The sequence below is a fragment of the Narcine bancroftii genome, chromosome 11 (genome assembly GCF_036971445.1).
Source record: "Narcine bancroftii isolate sNarBan1 chromosome 11, sNarBan1.hap1, whole genome shotgun sequence".
In the NCBI taxonomy this organism is placed as follows: domain Eukaryota; kingdom Metazoa; phylum Chordata; class Chondrichthyes; order Torpediniformes; family Narcinidae; genus Narcine; species Narcine bancroftii.
The window spans coordinates 38,875,136-38,895,099 of NC_091479.1; the positions used below are offsets into that span (position 1 = coordinate 38,875,136).

General features: G+C 43.6%; 1 protein-coding gene and 1 long non-coding RNA gene across 2 annotated transcripts in view; one reads left to right on the forward strand and one right to left on the reverse strand.

Moving 5' to 3' along the window:
• LOC138745276 (uncharacterized) overlaps positions 1-19,964 on the reverse strand; it is a 342,228-nt gene that overhangs the window by 44,070 nt on the left and 278,194 nt on the right. The gene's annotated exons all lie outside the window — the stretch shown is intronic.
• Positions 15,232-19,964, forward strand: part of LOC138745271 (endophilin-B1-like) — a 37,648-nt gene continuing 32,915 nt past the window's right edge. Inside the window, exon 1 of the mRNA XM_069902318.1 lies at positions 15,232-15,537. Within this exon, the coding sequence (XP_069758419.1) occupies positions 15,466-15,537 (72 nt within the window). The 5' untranslated portion in view covers positions 15,232-15,465. The remainder of the gene's footprint in view (positions 15,538-19,964) is intronic.

Sequence of the window (19,964 nt, forward strand, 5' to 3'; positions counted from 1 at the left end):
ATGGTACAGATTTCCTTGAAGGTGGTTTCCCATGTAGACACGGTAGTTAAGAAGGCATGTGACATGCTGGCCTTCATAAATCATAGCATAGACTAGAGTATAGCTGTTTAAGGCATTGGTGAAGCCATATGCAGAGAAGATTTACAAAAATGTTGCCTAGGGTACAGAGGAAGATGAAGGAGACAGCGACTTTATTCATTGGAACGTGGACAATTGAAGGGGGTTATGATAGAGGTATTTAAAATTATGAAGGGAATAGATAGGCAAGACATGAGTAGACTCTTTTCACTGAGGGCAGGGGAGGCTGGAACAAGAGGGCATGAGTTAAGGGTAAGGGGGTAAAACTTTAGGAGAAATGTTAGAGGATGTTTCTTCACTCAGTGTGTGGTGGCAGAATGGAATGATCTTCCAGAAGAGATAGTTGTGGAAGTGTCCTTTCTGTCATTGAAGAGAATGTTGGATGTGTACATGGATATGAAGGGGTTGGATGATATGGGCAGAGTGTGGGATGGGGCTGGGGAATGGTTAGGGAGTGGAGTGGTTCATGTGAAATGGCATGGACTCGAAAGGCTGATATGGCCTGTTTCCGTGCTGTAAATTGTCATATGGTTATATGTGCCGGGCTCCACGAGACAAGGTGGGACATAATGAAGTGTTTGCTACCGGCAGGTTTAAATTAAGCCCCGTGAGCATCCCACACTCTCCGGCAGGAGTCTCCACAGATCGACGTGCCATTCCTTGGCACACTGCACCAAGTGCAGTCCATTAAATGGTTGAGAACACAGCTGTCTGTCTTATGTTTTCGTGCGCCCACTGAACAACTCTTATTCTGCCTTGTCTCAGTGAGGAGAATCCAGTCCAGAGACCTCCATTCCCCTCGTATCCCTGAACTTGTCCAAATTCTTCAATGCTAACATTGAGCTCATATTTCCTCATGCAGCTGGCAGCTTGTTCCATTCTCCCACCACCTTGTGTGGAGAAGTTCCCCCTCATGTTTCAACTAAACTTTTCCTCTTTCATCCTTGGCCAACGTATAAAGGACTTTTCCAAGAGGCGGAGTCTGAAGAAAACAACCTCTATCCTCAAGGACCCTCACCACCCAGGCCAGGCTTTCTTCACCCTGCTATCACCAGGGAAACAGGTCCAGGAGCCTGAAGACGAACACCCAATGGTACAAACACAGCTTCTCCCCCTCTGCCATCAGATTTCTGAATGGACAAGGAACCACAGTCACTCCCTCACTTACTCTTCATTTTGCACAAATAGATTTCTTTTTTAAAAATGTAATTTATAGCAATATTTGCACCTATATTGTTGCAACAAAATGACAAATTTTGTGACATGTTCATCACAATAAATTTTTAATTCTGAACAGTGCGCGTACATCAGAAAACAATCATAGCTCAAAAAACAATTTGAAAAGATGAATTAACTATTTCCATGCTCCCTTCCCTTTTATGTCTATTTTTCTAAATCCACTCCATAATCATCTCCACTTAACCCAACCCACATTTCTTCTACTATTTAAAGCACTCAGTAATACACCAAGGCAGTAAAATAAAAATTCAATGCTGGAAATACTCGGCAAGCCATCTACTGGAAAAATAATCGGCTTTAAAACCTTCAGGTTGATAACCTTTCACTGGGATTCAAGAAGATGATCAAACAAACCTGATTCTCTTTTTGAGAAAAAGAAGAGGAGAGATAACAAACTGAATAAGTGGGATGAAAAGCCCAAGCAGCAGAATTGGCTGCTGGATGAGTGAAGTCGACTCGTTGATCAACACATTTGTCTGGATGGAGGGATAAAGGATAAACAAGACAAACATGATGCCGTCACTGTGAGGTTCAATACGACAGCTGAAGAGAATCTGAAATAAAGGAATGGTGAAAATACTTGTTTTTGGATCAATGTGACAAAATTTGACCTGACAAAAGAAAACAAAATTCCTTTGCTCTGCCAGAACTCTCTAGATCAAGGGACACAATAAAATAATCCAAAAGCCAACGATATGAAATTGAACAGCGAAGTTATAGAAATTGGTAGCAAGAGATAAAACACAGTTACATAATTCCATGAAAGTGGTGTCACAGGAAGACAGGGTTCTAAAGACAGCTTTTGTCATCTTGGCCTTCATTAATTAAAATGTTAAAAATAGGAGTTGGGAAGTTATGGTGAGGTTGTATAAGATGTTGGTGAGGCCAAATTTGGAGTATTGTGTGCAGTTCTGGTCACCTAGCTACAGGAAGGGTATTAGTAAGATTGATAGAGTGCAGAGAAGATTTACTTGGACGCTGCCAGGTCTTCAGGAGTTGAGCTGCAGGGAAAGGTTGAACAGGTTGGGACTTTATTCCTTGGAGTGTCGAAAAATGAGTAAGAGATTGCTTAAAGTGTTATATGAATGGGAAAAAAGGCTGAGAAAGACTGCAGTGGAGCCAATTGTGAAGGAAAGATTTTGCTTGAGATAAATTGTCATTGGCCCATTTCCTCTCGAGTTATGAAACCACGCACAGAACAAGTCAATGTCATACGATTAAAACAGTGGTTTTCAAACTTTTTTTCCCAATCACATAGCTCATTAAGTAATTCCTTACTAACAGAGCACTTCTGGCAAAGGGATTAAGTGGAATATGATCCAGGGGGGTGGGGGTGTGGAGGAGGAGTTTGAAAATCACTGCTCTAGATGAAAAGATTTCTCCATCTCCGTTTTAAGCAGACATCCTTTTATTCTGAGGTTGTGCCCACTGATCCTAAACTCTCCCACTACTGGCAAAATCCTCTCTATCCAGCCCTTTCACTATTCATCAGATTTCAATGAGGTCCTGCCTCATCCTTATAAACTCGGGCGAGTACGGGCCCAGAGCCTTCAAATGCTCCTCAAACATTATTCCTCTCATCCCCAGGGTCATTCTTGTAAACCACCTCTGGACCATCACATCCTCTCTTAGAAATGGGGCCTAAAATTGCTCACAACCCTTACGAGATCAGGACAACCAGAAGGTGGTCACGGGAGGGAAGACAGCTGCAGGTCTACCTAGAGTCCATGGATTGGATGGTGTTCAAGGAGTCAGCTGAGGTGGGGGGGTGGGGGTCTCGTGGCAAGATGGCGTAGGAAAAAGAAGTTCGAAGACACCTCTCCCTGACTGAACTGTTCAATACTAGAAATGTAATGTCTTGTTTGACTTTATCAATGTTTTGAACAATAATTTTCTACTGTAGAATTCTGGAAATGAAGAAAGAAAAAAAACAGTGTTGGGCACGATCAGTTGCCCCAATTATCACAGAGACAAAGACTGAGGGGAACGATAGGCTTTATTACACACAAGACTGCAGGCCCGCGTCCAAGTGAGGGAAGTGAAGGCCTGGATCACAGGGGAGGAGTCCAGGGAGGATCCAGGAGAGCTTGTAATCGGTGGGGGGGGGGGGGTGGTGGTGCCAGCCCGTGCCTGTACTGGTCAGTACATACAATACCATTTCATTACAAGCAACTTCGAAAAAACCTAGGTTGTCAACCTGTGAAAAGTGCAGAAGAAGCAAGGACGACCTTCCAGAAGGAACCTCAGGACAAGTTAGACATGGATCTGAATCCTCAACATGCAAGTCGGGAGCAGCTGGAAGAAATGTCTGCAACCTCTGCCATCCTGAGATGAAAGATGGTGCCAAGACTTTTGGCCAGGCCAGGAGGAGCGCAAGTAAGGAATTCGACATGAGCCGGGCTTGACTAAGGAGAGTGGGGGGTGAATGCCCGAATGCGAGCTCTAGATACCAGGAAGGGGACTGCCTGTTTGCAGCGGAGCATCTGGAGATGTTCTCACTTGCAGGAAATTCTGGATCCGATCTACAGTCCGGCTGCCAGGTATGATGTGGAAGAGAAGAGGTGGAGGAGGACAACTTAGAGGTTCAAGAAGAAGAAGAGCAAGAATGACTACTTGCTGCAGTTGGACTCACTGAAGGAAGGCCTTAGGCTTGAAGAACATCTCCTTCTCCAATGAAAGCTGTTGTTTCACCAGATACCTTCCCCAGACTTCAAGGCCCCTCTACAAAACTGATCCATCAAAATGAAAATATGATGTCTTCTGTGAACTAAGGTTTTGAAACTTTAAATGATCAATTTTCTGGTATGAAGGAAAAAAATGGCTGGTATGTGTGAAGAAATTACATCTATTGAAGTTGATATTAATAAGAGTTTAACAGCAGTGGACACTGGACAAGATCAATTTAAGAGGATAGAAGAAGTTTTTAATGACTGTAAGGACCGTGTGGACCATTATGCAGAGAGAATGGATCATATTGAGGATTTATTTACAGGCTGGGATGTCCAGAAGAGAGATTTGTTACAAAACATTGATTTGCTGGAAAATCAAAGTTGTCATAATAATATTAAGATAGTTGGTCTGCTGGAAGATATTGAAGATTCAGATCCTGTAAAATTATTTTTGGAAATGGATTCCAGAGATGTTGGGAGTCGAGTTTTTTTAGATCGGGCTTAGAAGGCATTATGGAGAAAATCTTTTCCGGGTCAAATGCCAAGAGCGGGTCTTTTAAGATGTTTGCGATATCAGAATAGAGAAATGATTTTGCGGCTTGCGGTTCAGAAAGCTCGCCTTGATCAAAGCCCTACGATGGTTCAAGGCAATATGGTTTTATTTTATGCTGATTTAAGTCAGGAGATTATTAAGTGACGGAAAGAGATTAATCTGGCCAAAGCAATTCTGTGGAAGAAAGGGTATAAGTTTACTTTACTTTATGGGCCAGATCAGTCTCAATGTTTAGAGAGTCCTTATGGTGCATTAACTTTTGTGAATTCCTTCCCAGATTTGAAGGAATCAATGGGGAAAATGTCCGAGGATAAGATTGGGATGGGTATGGGGAAAAGAAGTTGGAATCAGAATTGGTGAGTGATGTTGAAGATGAAGCTCAAGCTCAATGTGGGTGTTATCACTGGGATGACTGATGGGTTTTAATGTTCAGTTGGGGGGTGGTGGTTGACTCGACTACTTCTAAAGTCATCTGCCACTTGTGGTATTAGCTGCACCTGGTCCACAGAGGGGGATCCGACTCTTATACTCGTAGGTTTTTTTTACAGGATTTTCTTCTTTGGAAAGAGGGGTTTGGGTTTTTTTATAGATATATAATTGTAATTGCTGTGTTAAGTGTCAATCTCAGGAGGAAATTAAGTTTTGGCTCATTTCAATTTTGTGATCTTTAATGTTAAAGGACAATAATCCGATTGAAAGAAAGTGAATATTGGCATATATAAAGAAAATGACGGTTGATCTTGCTTTTTTGCAAGGAACTCATTTGTCTGAGAAAGAACATATGAAATTGAAAAGAGATTGGGTCGGACATGTTTTTCATCTCCATTTAATTCCAAAGCTCGAGGTGTTGCTACTTTGGTTCATAAGAAGATACCGTTTCAGTTGGAATCATTCTCTGCCAAATCATTTTCTTGAAGACAATCAAGATAACTGACCTGTTCATGGAGCACTGTGTCTGGACTCAGATTCACAAACTCACCTGGCAAGGTCAGCATACAGCCATTGACTAGCTCTACCACTAAACATCCATGATCTGCCCTAACAGCAGTAGGCATGCAAAGGAGAACCATGGGCAAATGTTTGCTCCATGTAGATGCATCGCCACCTGTTTTCGATTGTCAATGGAAACGCTCAAAGAAGCTGTTGGCCTGAAATGCTTAGCCATAATTCAGGTCATGCCCAGAGGATCAGTGAGAGCTCGGACCAATGCTGACTCGAACTGAGACCCTTGATCGGTTGTAATAGTGCCCAGTACACCAAAAGATGGAATCCAATGATCCACAAAAGCCCAAGCAATTGTCTCTGCAGAGATGCCGATGATAGGAATTTCATCCTGCCACCTGGTCGTCCAGTCCTCACATGTGAGCAGATAAGTACATTGCTGAGATGGCGGAAGTGGACCTTCCAAGCCACAAGGTGCACGTGCTGGAAATGGGAATCCAAAACAACAAAATCCCCCAGCTTGAATTTCATGTGCCTGGAGACTTAGGGCATTGAACCAGCAAGCGATTCCTTGCCCATAATCCAACATTCTGTTCAACATGAAACCAGATAAAAATCTTCCTTAACCAGTTTGATTGATGCTCTTCTACCAGGAAGAGATAGATTGTGAAGAGAAAATCTCCTGCCTCATAGCCACCACACAAACAGCAGAGTCCTTCCTGTTGGGGGAAAAAAAAATCACAAACCAACTTTTCACCTGATTCATCCAGCATCACATCTTGAAAATGGAGACCAGAGTTGATCTGGTTTCACCTGATGAAATCAGCATCAGTGTGCCGTGCATGAGCCATGGCACTGAAATCGATGGCAATTGTTGGATGTAATGTCGCACCTGGATAGGGCACCAGCCACAGCATTCGCTTTTGCTCAGATATGCTGTGTGTCCGATGAAAATTGTAGGATGAACTCCAAGTGCCAAATCTCTCTGCGCAAATAGAGATGTGTGCTTCTACTTTCAGTATGCAGAAGAGGCTGGTGGTCTGTACAAATTGTGTAAGAATGAACTTCCAATAAAAAGCTGAAATATTGAATTGGAAATTTGGATTCACGAGAGAATTACAAATAAATTTATTTCAAAATTGTATCTACTATTTCAAGAGGAATCTCCAAACCCAGACTTGAATAAATCAAAAGAAAGATGGGAATTGCATTTGGGAACTGAAATTGACCCTTTTTGCTTGTCTGACATTTGTTGAGACAGTAATTAATGTTTTTAATAGATTAGTTAATTACAAATTTATTCATCAATTATATTTAATGCTATATCAATTAATTTATTGCAATTTTTTCAAATTTATGTCTTAGATGTGGCACAGAAATTGGTACGTTTATACATTCTCTCTGGTCATGTCTCAAGGTGACATCATTTTGGAAAGATGTGGGCAAGTTTTTGGAACAAATTATAATAATGTTTACCATCCACACCTGAGCATTTACTTTTGGGAAATGTATATGATTTGGAAGCCTAATTCAATTTCTCAAAGAACAATTAATTATTTTTATAAGTTGCATTGACAGTGGCCAGGAGATGTATAGCAACTCCATGGAAATCTGAATCCCATCTTAAAATTGATTGTGGGGAAATGCAAAATTGTATTCCCTTAGCAAAGGTGACGTATAATATTAACTGGGTATGATACATTATTCAAAATATGGAAACCATATTTAGATATGGGTTTGGATATCTAATGTATTTACTTCTCCACCCCACCACCACTTTTCATTAATCTTAATGGTTGAACCTTATCATGTTGGTTTAATTCTAATATTTTTTTAATGTCCTGCCTTTCCTTTTGGGAGGAAATAGTTATCACAGGAGCTTTGAACCTAGATCTGTTTTTTTTTTCATTATACTTTTCTTCTCTTCTCACTTTTATGGACAGTACAACCATTTATTTGTTATTTTATTTTGATCAATGTATCATTTGGATACGATTCTGGTATTATATTGTACTGTATACAAAACTATAAATTTAAAAAAAAAACTGAAATGTTTCACTGCGAGATAGATAGCTCAGAGTTCTTGCCCAAATGTACTATACTTTGCCTGAGCCGGTGACCGCTTGGCTGAAAAAAAACACCGGAGGTTCCAATTGCCCACAGACTCGTTGTTCGAACACTGCTCCCACAGCACTGACAGATGCATCTGTGGTAAGAGAGCAAGATCTTGGGCATTTGATGTACAACCTTAGTGACATTTGTCAGAACAGTGTTCACATCATGGAAAGCATAAACAGGATGGTCTCCCAAAGATAATGTCTTTTTGAAGCAGAGATCAGATCCTTTGAGTCGTACAGCAAGAGGTGTAGTGGCATTCACCAGGAAACAGCAATAAAAATCCCTCATACCTCAAAACCATCACAACTGGCCAAACGTAACAGAGGGAGGAAATTCTCAAATTTCACGCACTTTCCATTCATCAGGCAAAATACCATGTGGCATAACTCTAGCTCCCAAAAATACAAGATCAGAAACACCAGAAACACTTTCCTGGGATTGATCACGGTACCACATTCCTCAAGCCTTAGAAACAATGAGATAGGGTGGCTCTTGTGCTCCGCTTCATCCACACTTACAACCAGATCTCCTCAATCAACACAAGCACCAAACAAACCCATGGACAGTGAGTTCGTGGTCCATGAACCACTGGAATTTCTGAGCTGCATTCCATAGACTGAATGGTTTTCTCAGAAACACAAACATGCCGAACGGGAGCATCACTGCTGTCTTTGTGACATCCAAAGACTCAAATGGAATATAATAGTAAGCACGTTCTAGATCTATTTTGGCAAATGCAGATTTGCCATGGAGGTTTGCTGAGAAGTCTTGTCAATTTGGAATATTGTATCAGTCAGGCATGGTGGAATTGTTCAGGGTACGATCATCTCTGCAAGGCTGCCAATCTCTAGTTTGTTCAGAACCACATACAATCGTGAAGCCTAGCAGCTGTCAGATCTGTGGGCTAGGCACAATTCTTGCCATTCCAATTTTGAGATTTTAAGATAATCCGGGGTATTACAAGCCTGCGTCTCATAGACCCTGCCTTTATATGGTGGCTTATTGCATGTCTGCACACCATTATGATGGGGACACGAGGCGAGGAAAAGACTTGAGGAAGGCTTGGAAAGGGCAGGAGCCAGGTTGAAGGCTTGTCAGGCAGCAGATGGCATTGGAAGGACAATAAATGTAGCTCACTTGCATTCAAGAGCTGCAGTCCACACAACGGCATTTTGACAAATACATCACTGAAAAATGTGACAAGAAATTCTCTCCCAAAGTGGAACTGGCCACATTTACAACTGAAAACCCACCCAAAACGATGTGAAGCTGAAATGAAATGCAAGTGACCTCTGGGCATATTTGAATAAGAGAATCATTTGTAGCTGAATGAACACATGACATATTAGCAAATCTATGTTCCTCAGGAGTTGGAGGGACAGGCACCGCTCCAAAGTGACAGATAGTTTTGGAGTTTTACATAGAGATGCCAAACTAATAACCTATTCTAACAACTGCCTAGAATTGTTCCATTTTTCTCAGTTGCCTTCGATAATCTCTCCCAAATGAGGACAAAGGAACATCAAATCTGCTCCGTAAACTGAAACAAAACTATTTCTTGATTTAATACTCAGTGATCTGGCTTCCACTACTGTATGTGGCAGCGGTTCCACAGATCCACGACCCTCTGGCGAAACAAGTTCTTCCTAATCTTTGTTTTATAGGATAACCTCTAATTTTCTTGTCCTCGATTCACCCACCAAGGGAACCATCTTACCCGCATCCACCCTATCTAAACCTTTCAATACACAAAATCCCTCCATGAGATTTCTTCTTTAATTTCCTGTACTCCAATGAATACAACCCAAAAGCTGTCAAACACTCCTTGTACGTTATCCTTTGCATTTTGGGAATCATCCTAGTCATTCTCCTCTGCACCCTCTCCAACAACATCACATCCTTTCTCAGATAGGGGGCCCAAAACTGCACACAGTACTTGAAATGAGGTCTCACCAGTGCCCCATAGAGCCTCATCAACACCTCTTTACTCTTGTACACTATTCCTCTTGAAATGAATGCCATCATAGCATTCGCTTTCTTCATGACCAATTTCACCTGGTTATTAACTTTTAGGTTTCCTTGCACAAGGACACCCAGGTCCCTTTGCACATCCAAGGTCTGAATTTTCATCCCATCCAAATAGTATGCTTCCTGTTTATTTCCACTGCCAAAATGTACAACAGTAAATTTCTTGGTGTTAAATCTCATCTGCCATCATTTTGCCCAGTTTCCTAATCTGTTTATATCCTTCTGCAACTTTACGGTTTCTCCACTTCCTACTCTGTCCCCTATCTTGGTGACCTCCGCAAATTTGGCCACAAAACCATTTAAATCACAATCCAAATCATTAATTTATTTTTCCTTGGAATATATCTATCCTGCATTCCTTTTATTACTGCCACATGCCATTCCAGAATCGATCATCACTGAACCTGAACATGTTTATTGTGATGAACGTCTTCCAATAAATGTTCTGGGTTTAATTTTTTTAATTCTTGTTGTGGTTCCTCTTCATCACCTCTTTGGAAGCTGAATTCACAAAATTTTCCAAATATTTTTTCAGCAATAATTCTGTGGTACAGAGGATTATTCATCTTTCCTAGAGGTTAAAAGTTGCATTTTGATTTTCTTCTCTCAACTGAACATTGTACAAGGTGAAGGCTGATTAAAATGGATTCAGTAATGATGGCCTTCAAACTTTGCATTTTTGCTGTGGCTACACAGCTTGAATGATAAACTGCTGTTTCTACGGGGAATTAACTCATGGAAATGTTCTAAATACATGAATTGAAGATAGACCTCTGTGAAAAGTATATTGCCCATCAGCAACAATCCTTGAAAAGAGATGAATCATCACCCAACAGAGCAGCCCAGGATTAGGCCATTTGGTGAACAATGTCTGTGGTGACCATGATGCTCATTGAAATTAATCCCATCTGTCAGCACATGGTCCATACACATCACCCATTCCCTTTTGTTCATGTGCCCAACCACATGCCTCTTAAATCGTGGTGATTTCACCACTATCCTGGCCATGTGGGCCAGACCCCCACTGCATTGTGCAAAACCCTGCTTCACTTGTCTCCTTTTCCCCTCTCATGTTCAATATAGGGATCGTAGTATTTTTACATCTCCCACGGGGGCCGGGAAAGAAGAAATCTGTCTTCTCCAGGACTACAATAATTGGATAAATTTCAACCAGGTCATCTCTCACCCTCCCATGCTCCAAAGAAAAGTATCCAAATTTGTCCAACTTCTCCTCAGACCCAATGCTCTATCCCAAGCAAACCCCAGATGAATTCCTTTTGTCATGCAGCAACTAGAATTGCAGAAAATACTCAAAATGTGACCTAATCACATTTAATACTTAATGCCCTGCTCAATGAAGAATACTTTCTTTAACACCCTACACTTGTGTTGCCACTTTCAAGGAGCTCACGCTTGTACCCCAAGATCCCTCTATGCAACAGTATGACAAGTCCTCTCGAAGAGCAAGACACTTGTCCAGATTAAACTCCATCTGCCATTTCTCTGCCCACATTTAAAAGTTATCGGTTTGGAAGGGAGAATACGAGGGGAACTTGGTGAATCAGCAGGAGAGAGAGTGAAACCTGTGGAGGGGGGAGGTGGTGGACAGGTTACATGATTTTGGAAAATTCCATATGCATACTATCGAGTCACAAATGCAATAAGAGATGGTTCCTCTGGATTTGACCTCACCCTGACAATGGAGGAGGCAGAAGACAAAGGTCAGTGTGAGAATGGAATGGAATTTAAAACGGCTTGTGACCATGAGCCAAGATGGCCATTGTGATCAAATTGGAGGTGCTCAGCCAATCTGTCATTTACTCTGCATTGGGTTTCCTGCCACAGAGAGAACAGACATGGTTGGAGGAGGTGATTGTGAAACTTTACCCTGCATGAGAATCCCTCGATGGTGGTAAATGATGTAGATTGCAGGAGAAAATGACCGAGGAGGGGGAGGAATTAGGAGTCTGTAATTAGTTGAAAGATCTTACTGCAAGATTCATCAACAACGAGTAGTAAAGTAGCTTCAGTCTATTCTCCCTCTCAGAAAGATTTAGTTAATAAACAAAACAATATTTCAGCACAGCCAGGGGCAAAAGGTCTCTTAATTTATTCTTACAATCAACAGACTTTGAAATTACCCACCGTAAATGCCTCAAAATTCAATTCACTTCTGGTGGAAGTATAAGAGCCAGTGGCTTGCTTAATCAGATTAGCCTATTCTGAGTTTCCATTTTGACTTTCACACCATCAAATGCAAGCCCCAGTTTTGTTCCCCAACTATTTTCTATCCTTACCCTCTTTGCAATCTCATCTACCTGAAATTGGAACAAATAACAGCCAATTTTGCCATGTATAAATCAAAATAATTTACCCACAGTTTCACATCACTGTAGCCACTGAGGGATAACTTGTGCCCATCAGGAAACTGCACCACCCACTACAGGGTGCTATTTACCTTGGTGTTAATGACTCTTTTCCAGTGTTACTTTCAGACATAATGACATATTCAACATGCACAATATTTATTTTCTTACTGACCAGAACTATAAAGCATTGTGTGAAAAGGTAAAAAACTCAAGTCAACCAGGAGATACAAATTTCTGACTGCAATGTTGCTGCCCAAATTTGCTACATTATTGAAGTCTCACAGAGCTTACAACAGATATTCAAATCAAGCAATAACAGAAATAACAGATATTACGGCACGGTACAAGCCCTTTGACCCACGATGTTTTGTTGATCTTGATATTTCTAACAAAAAAAAAACCCTGTAGCAGCTACTGCGGTAGATGCTACTAAATAAAGGAAAACACATACAAAGGTAGTCAACTCAAGACTGGTTTATTGCAGACATACAGACCTTTTATTCCCTGCCTCTCAATGAGAACATTAGTGAACACCTGGTCCAGAGGACCAGCAGGTTAAAGCTACCAGCCATTTGTGCCCCGTGCCTTTAGGCAGGGGCTTCATCTGATCCACTCACTGTACTTTGGTGCCCAGCACTGTTAGCCTGCGACGTGTCAGGTAAGTCTGTGAACTGACGGTGGCATTGCGTCTGCTACAACCCTGTTTTTCTTTCACCCATGTAAACCTGTCTTAGAGTCTCTTAAATGCACCTTACGTGATATTGTAATGGATAAATATATTTGGAGAATTTGGTAATATTTGGGATTTTGGTAAGATTTAGAGTAGGTTACATACATACACACACATATATTATAAAACATTTTATTTGAAAGACTGAAGAAATATTGAAGATCTCTGGAGAAAGTTATTCACATTCACAAGTTGGTGTTAGTCGAACTGATGTCATAAAATGAATGACCATTGTTTGGAAATGGAGCCAGGATGGCTACAAGTACTTTTCTGCAGGGTGCTTAGAGGAAAGTCACACGTGGGTTTTGTTTATCTAACAACAGCTTGAGCAGAAGAAAGAACTCCTGTTGTTTTGAATAAGAGGAATGGAACTATGTAATAGCTTGCAAAAAGAAGTTACCATCTGGAAAATCCTGATGGGGCAAGTTTCCTCAGCCAGACATTGAGGTGACTAATGAAGGTACCTCAGTTGTGGAAATCCTGGAACAACAAATCTCTAAAAACCCTGCAAGAACCTTCCTGAGCAGGAAACATTTACCTTTCGAGCACCAAAACCTGGTGAAATTTAGAAACGTTTAATTCTGTGCACAGCAGAAGAATTGCTTGCATCCAGATAACTTGGAAGAAGGAGAAGTGAGATTGAACAATATCTGCTTAGATAATGACATTGGGAATGTTCAAAGTAGGAAATGGGTTCTACCAGCAGGAGTTTCTATTTGATAAAAAATATTGATAGGTGGCTGGCAACATAAGTTTCTTAAAAATTAATACTCTACCCTCTCCCTCCCTAAACCACATTCAGCCCCATGACATCTTTCCACATTGCATTACTGGGACCATCAAGGACCTGACCCATTTCCCATCTCTCCTTGCAATGCCAATATGGCAGCTGCCATTAAGAACTGACAAATCATATGCAAGATGAACATCATCATGACATCCTGCTTAAAAAGAAGGGTCAACAAACCTTCCTAATTTTGTCACTACATTTTTATTTCGATTCCCATGGGGCATGAGCAAAAAATGTCCCATCCATTGGCTCACCAAATTATGAGTAAAATCATGATCCCTGTTCAAGAAAACCCATAACCTTCAATGGTACACAGATAATCTAGGAAGAATTCTGTAATAAAGTTGAATGAAACATTGAAAGAATTTCCCGCTTATAAATACTGAGATTGTAGCATGCCAAGTGACCAGGTGAGCAATAAGAGGCCAAATCACTGCCACACTCGGATAGTCCAAGATGGCACGGACTCCCCTTCACTGACGAGAAGGAGCCCACTCCTAGCACCATGTATGGGCTGAGGAGCCCTCCACTTCCACGTAGAGGCAGACAGCTGGAGAGTGACGCCATGACACAATGACGTAAATCGGGAAGTCAGGGAGTACGTCACCAGAAGTGGGTGGGCCAGCGAGCACATGTGGGGAATTTAAAACAGTAAAGCCAGTCTTTGGTTTACTCTCACCTTGGGTGGATGTCTCTTTATTTGGTAGCGCTGCCACAGCAGATGCTACAAGGCGATAACTTCTTACTTGCTGCAACCAAACAGGTCTGCATGATACACCAACCTAAATAGAAAACATGTCCAGAAATCCCAGAGATCATAAATTCAAAAGGATTGGTGAAATCTTTACCCTGTATTTTTAACACCAATGTCCCTATATTTTTAAGCCATTCGGACAGGTAACTGAGAAACATTACATTTTAAACACATGGTACGTCAGGATCAGAAGGATTGGAGCATTATTGTTCAAGAGACACAACTTTTAAAATAATAACATCTAACTTTATGAAGAATGTGATGCTACAACAGGAACAACGGATGGAATCAAACACATTCTATGAACATTTGGAAGCAAAAAAAAATGGATTGGTTTTCCATCCCTTCCTAAGCGACCCAATGACCCCAAGTCCTTCCCGACTTGCGACCGCAATGGAACCCAAAAGTTCAGTCAGATACCACAATGGTCGCAAGTCGGAGTTTTGCCCCCGTGCGAGGAGCCCTGAAGTCTTAGAGTCTATTTTTAAAATAAAATGATTTTCAAAGGGGAACAGAGACACGGGACACGTAAAACCCAAAATGTGCGGATTGACTTTGGGACTCAGGGTCCATCGGTTGGGGAAGCCATCTTAATTTTAGTGCGCATGCGCGACTTGTGGCTTTGCTGAGTGGCCCGTCAGTCGGCACGTGCATATTAGCCGCACATGCGCAAACCCAACTCCAAGTCGCAAATCCACCGCGCATGCGCCAACCAGACTTCCAAACTTCTTCTTGCCCCTCCCCCGCCCCTCTCCCGCTGCCAGTTACCCCACGGCCTCCGGCCTCGCCCTGTCGGCGCCATCAGGCCTCGCACCGACGCCTCGGCTCCACCCACACACCCCGCCGGTACCGGCCGCTCCCGGGTGGGGCCCGGAGGGCTGCCGGTCGCCCGTTTTCCCTGGACCGCGCGGCTGAGGAAGGTCCCGGCGCCCTCGCCAACTTCCGCCCATTCGCGCCCGCGGCGACGCGACGGACCCCGAGCAGATGACGTCGCCGCCAACGTCCCGCCTCCTCACAGCAAGAGCCAATCAGCCCGCGAACCCACCCATCAATCCAACCCGACCCCAGCGTCTCATCCAATAGCGGCCTCACCGAATCAACCCTTGACTCGCGCAACTACTTGTCCTGGTGAATGTCTATTGCTGCTGGGTTTTGGGGTCCTTTGGGCTCATAACACCATAGTCTGACGACGTACATGGACCTCCTTCCCACTCCATCCATTTTGGATCCCCACATGAAGAGTGAAACTGCTCCAGCCAGGGCAGAGGTGTGTGAGATGGGCCTGGTGGGAGATGGGGGTTTGGAGATGGGCCTGGTGGGTGACAGGGGACAGTATTGGGGATGAACCCAGAGGATGGAGACCACCCCCGGAGCTCCAGTTCACCAATGGGTCACTCACCTTGGCCCACGGTCGTGCGTTGATCTGCGGGAATGTGAATTAGATGCAGTTGAGGTTCATCTCCCGGCTCTGCTCCCTGGTTGAGGTCCCCAACACCTGTTGGGACAGAAACCACTTTCACCACTGGCTCGGGGTGGAGCAACAGGAGGGTGACAAGGGGAGGGGATGCAATGTATGCGTACCAGGTCAGGGACATGGGACGAGCCCAAGAACTGGAGTGGTGGTGAAGGCAGAAATCTTAGGGGCATTTAAAAGGCTCACCAAGTGTCACAATTTCCCAATAACCGATCGGCTGCTTAGACTTTAAGAAATGTCTTCAATGAAAATGAAATATCCTTGGAATTCTCTACCCTATTGAATGTGACTGTGCACCTGGCTGGAGGTATTTGGACATACTATATAAACCTTGCTAAGTACCAGTGCAGGTTGGAAACGTTCGACTTCCTTGGGGGTCAAATCAACAGGCACGGAACTAAACCGTGCTTGAAAAGGTAGAGGTTGTTCAGTGCTTCCCCAAACCCCACATAATGAAGGGGCTGCAAGAATTCACTGGTACCATTAATTTTTATCACCGATTCATACCGGTAGTGGCCCACATCATGCGGAGAAAGGTAAAAACATTACCTGGGACAATGATGATTTGGAGGCGTTCCAGAAGGCCAAGGACGCACTGGCCAACACAACCCTTGTGGTACACGCCAGGCCAGAGACACCCACCACTCTCACAGTAGATGCTTCCAGCACAGCAGTAGGGGGTGCACTGGAGCAATTCATCGAAGGGGAATGGCAGCCTCTGTCCTTCTTTAGCAGACACCTCTGGCCACCTGAACTCAAATGCAGTGTCTTTGACTGAGAGCAATTGGTGCTGTACCTGGCAGTCAGGCACTTAAAGTATTTTTGGAAGGTAGGCAATTCAGTGTCTTCATGGACTAGAAGCCATTAACTTTTGCCTTCCATAAAGTGTTGGACCTGTGGTCGGCCAAGCAGCAGCGACTCCTTTCATATGAGTCTGAGTTCACTACAGACATTCAACACATCGTGGGTGATGCACTGCCCCACCCCCGCAATCAAGTCTGACCAGGCCCTGTCCCAGTGAAAAGACTATTTAGCCCTCGGCAGGGGACAGCAGGATGACCCTGATATTCTTGCAAGCAAGACAGCAGTGTCCAGGCTCAGGCTGGAGGATGTTAACATCGACCCTGGTAAGTAGACGCTCCTCTGCGGCATTCCAATGGCAAATCCCACCTCATTGTGCCGACAGCATGGAGATGGCAGTTTTATGATGAGGTGCACAACCTGACGCACCCGGCCATCAGTACTGTCAAAATGGTGGTCAATAGGTTTGTCTTGCTGAGCCTTCAGAAACAGGTTGTCAGTGGGCCAAGGCCTGTACACTCTGCCAGATGACCAAAATGCAGACATACGTGAAGGCACCACCCCAGACATTCGAGCCAGCATCACATAGGTTCAGCCACATCTACAATGACATTGTGGGGTCACTTCCGGCCTCCCGCGGGATGAGTTACCTTCTCACCATGATTGACTGCTCCATGAGGTTCCCCGAGGCGGTCCAGCTGGCTGACACAACCACTTGTGTCCTCCATTAAATTGGAAGCGGTAATAAATATGAACGAAAGTTTGATAATAAATAGTCTCCCTTGCAGTTGGGGTACAATGTATTTCTTAAGATCAGAGGAATCCTGGAGCCAAGACAAAGTGATCCTGTGTTTCCCAAGGATTTGATTGAGTTGTTGGGGTAGTTGAAAGTGAAAGGTCCGAAAGGTCTCCTGCTCCTTCCACTGCCTTTGTGTTCTGTCTTGCGATGCTGATTGGGTTCACCTGTGTGTTCGCTCAATCGCTCGCTGATTGGTTGCTTCAGTTGCGCGAGCCAATGGGTTGATTCGGTGAGGCTGCTATTTGATTGGATGCTGAAGTCGGGTTGGATTGATGGGCGGATTCGCAGGCTGATTGGCTTGTGCTGTGGGGAGGCGGGACGTTTGCGGCGGCATCGTCTGCTCAGGGTCCGTCGTGTCCCCGCTGGCCCAACGGGAAGAAGTTGGCGGCGGCGCCGTGATCCACAGCCGCGTGGTCCAGGGAAAACGGGTGACCAGCAGCCCGCTGGGCCATACCCGGGAGCGGCCGGTACCGGCGGGGTGTTTGGGTGAAACCGAGGCGTCGGTGCGAGGCCTGATGGTGTCGATAGGGCGAGGCTGGAGGCTGCGGTGTTAACTTGCAGCGGGAGGGGGCGCGGAACGTGATTGGCAAGTCTAGTTGGCGCATGCTTGAAGAGTTTGCGCATATCTTGCAGATACGCATGTGCCGATTGAGGGCCACGAAGTGAACTGTTTGCGCAAGCGCCAACTGACGTCTGGCGCATGCGTACAGAAATTAAGATGGCTGCCCCAGCCAATGGACCCTGAGTCACAAAGTCAATCCGTACATTTTGGGTCTTTTGTGCCCTGTGTCTCTGTTCTCGTTTGTCAAATCATTTGATTTTAAAAATAGGCTCTAAGACTTCAGGGGTCCTCACACGCGGTCAAAACCCCGACTTGCGACCATCGTGGGCACCCTCCCAGGACGCGACCATTGTGGTACTACGGTCGCAGGTCGGTGAGGACCTGTCGGGGTCATTGGGTCGCCTTGGAAGAGATGGAAAACCAATTCGTTTTTCTTTGCTTCCCAATGCTCATAGAATGTGTCTGATTCCATCCGTTGTTCCCGTTGTAGCATCACATTCTTCATCAAGTTAGATGTTATTTTTTAAAGTTGTGTCACTTGAACAATAATGCTCCAATCCTTCTGATCTTGACGTACCATGTGTCTAAAATGTAATTTTTCTCAGTTACTTGTCCAAATTCCTTGAAAAATATAGGGACTTTGGTGTAATTTTGGCCACATTTCGAGTGTTTTCTGCAATTCTAGTTGCTGCATGACAAAAGGAGTTTATCAGGGGGTTGCTTGGGATAGAGCATTGGGTCTGAGGAGAGGATAGTTTGGATAGTTTTCTCTGGAGCATTGGAAGCTGAGTGATGACCTGGTTGAAATTTATCCAATTATTGTAGTCCTGGAGAAGGTAGATTTCTTCTTCCCCCTCCCCTGTGGGAGATGTAAAAATACTACGATGCCTATATTGAACATGAGAGGGGAAAAGGAGAGAAGTGAGGCAGGTTTTTGCACAGTGCGGTGGGAGTCTGGTCCACGCTGCCAGGATAGTGGTGAAATCACCACGATTTAAGAGGGTTTTGGTTGGGCACATGAACAAGAGGGAATGGGTGATGTGTATGGACCATGTGCTGACAGATGGGATTAATTTAAATGAGCATCATGGTCACCACAGACATTGTTCACCAAATGGCCAATTCCTGGGCTGCTCTGTTGGGTGATGATTCATCTCTTTTCAAGGATTGTTGCCGATGGGCAGTAAACATTTCACAGAGGTCTATCTCCAATGAATGTATTTAGAACATTTCCATGAGTTAATTCCCTGTAGAAACAGCAGTTTATCATTCAAGCTGTGTAGCCACAGCAATAATGCAAAGTTGAAGGCCATCATTACTGAATCCATTTTAATCGGCCTTCACCTTGTACAATGTTCAGTTGAGACAACAAAATCAAAATGCAACTTTTAACCTCTAGGAAAGATGAGTAATCCTCTGTACCACAGAATTATTGCTGAAAAAATATTTGGAAAATTTTGTGAATTCAGCTTCCAAAAAGGTGATGAAAAGGAACCACAACATGATTTAAAAAAATTAAACCCATAACACTTATTCGAAGATGTTAATGACCAGGTGAAATTAGTAATGAAGAAAGCGAATGCTATGTTGGCATTCATTTCAAGAGAAATATGTACAAGAGTAAAGAGGTGTTAATGAGGCTCTATGGGGCACAGGTGAGACCTCATTTTGAGTCTTGGTGCAGTTTTGGGCCCCCTATCTGAGAAAGGATGTAATGTTGTTGGGGAGGGTGCAGAGGAGAATGACGAGAATGATTCCCAGAATGCAAAATATAATGTATGAGGAGTGTTTGACAGCTCTTGGGTTATATTCATTGGGATATCGGAAATTAAAGAAGAAATCTCATGGAGCCATTTTTTATTTTGAAAGGTTTAGATAGGGTGGATGCGGGTAAGATGTTTCCCTTGGTGGGTGAATCGATGACAAGAAAATTAGAGGTTATCCATCCAAAACAGAGATTGGGAAGAACTTCTTTTGCCAGAGGGTCATGGAGCTGTGGAACTTAATGCCTCATACAGTAGTGGAAGCCAGATGACTGGGAGTATTCAAACAAGAAAT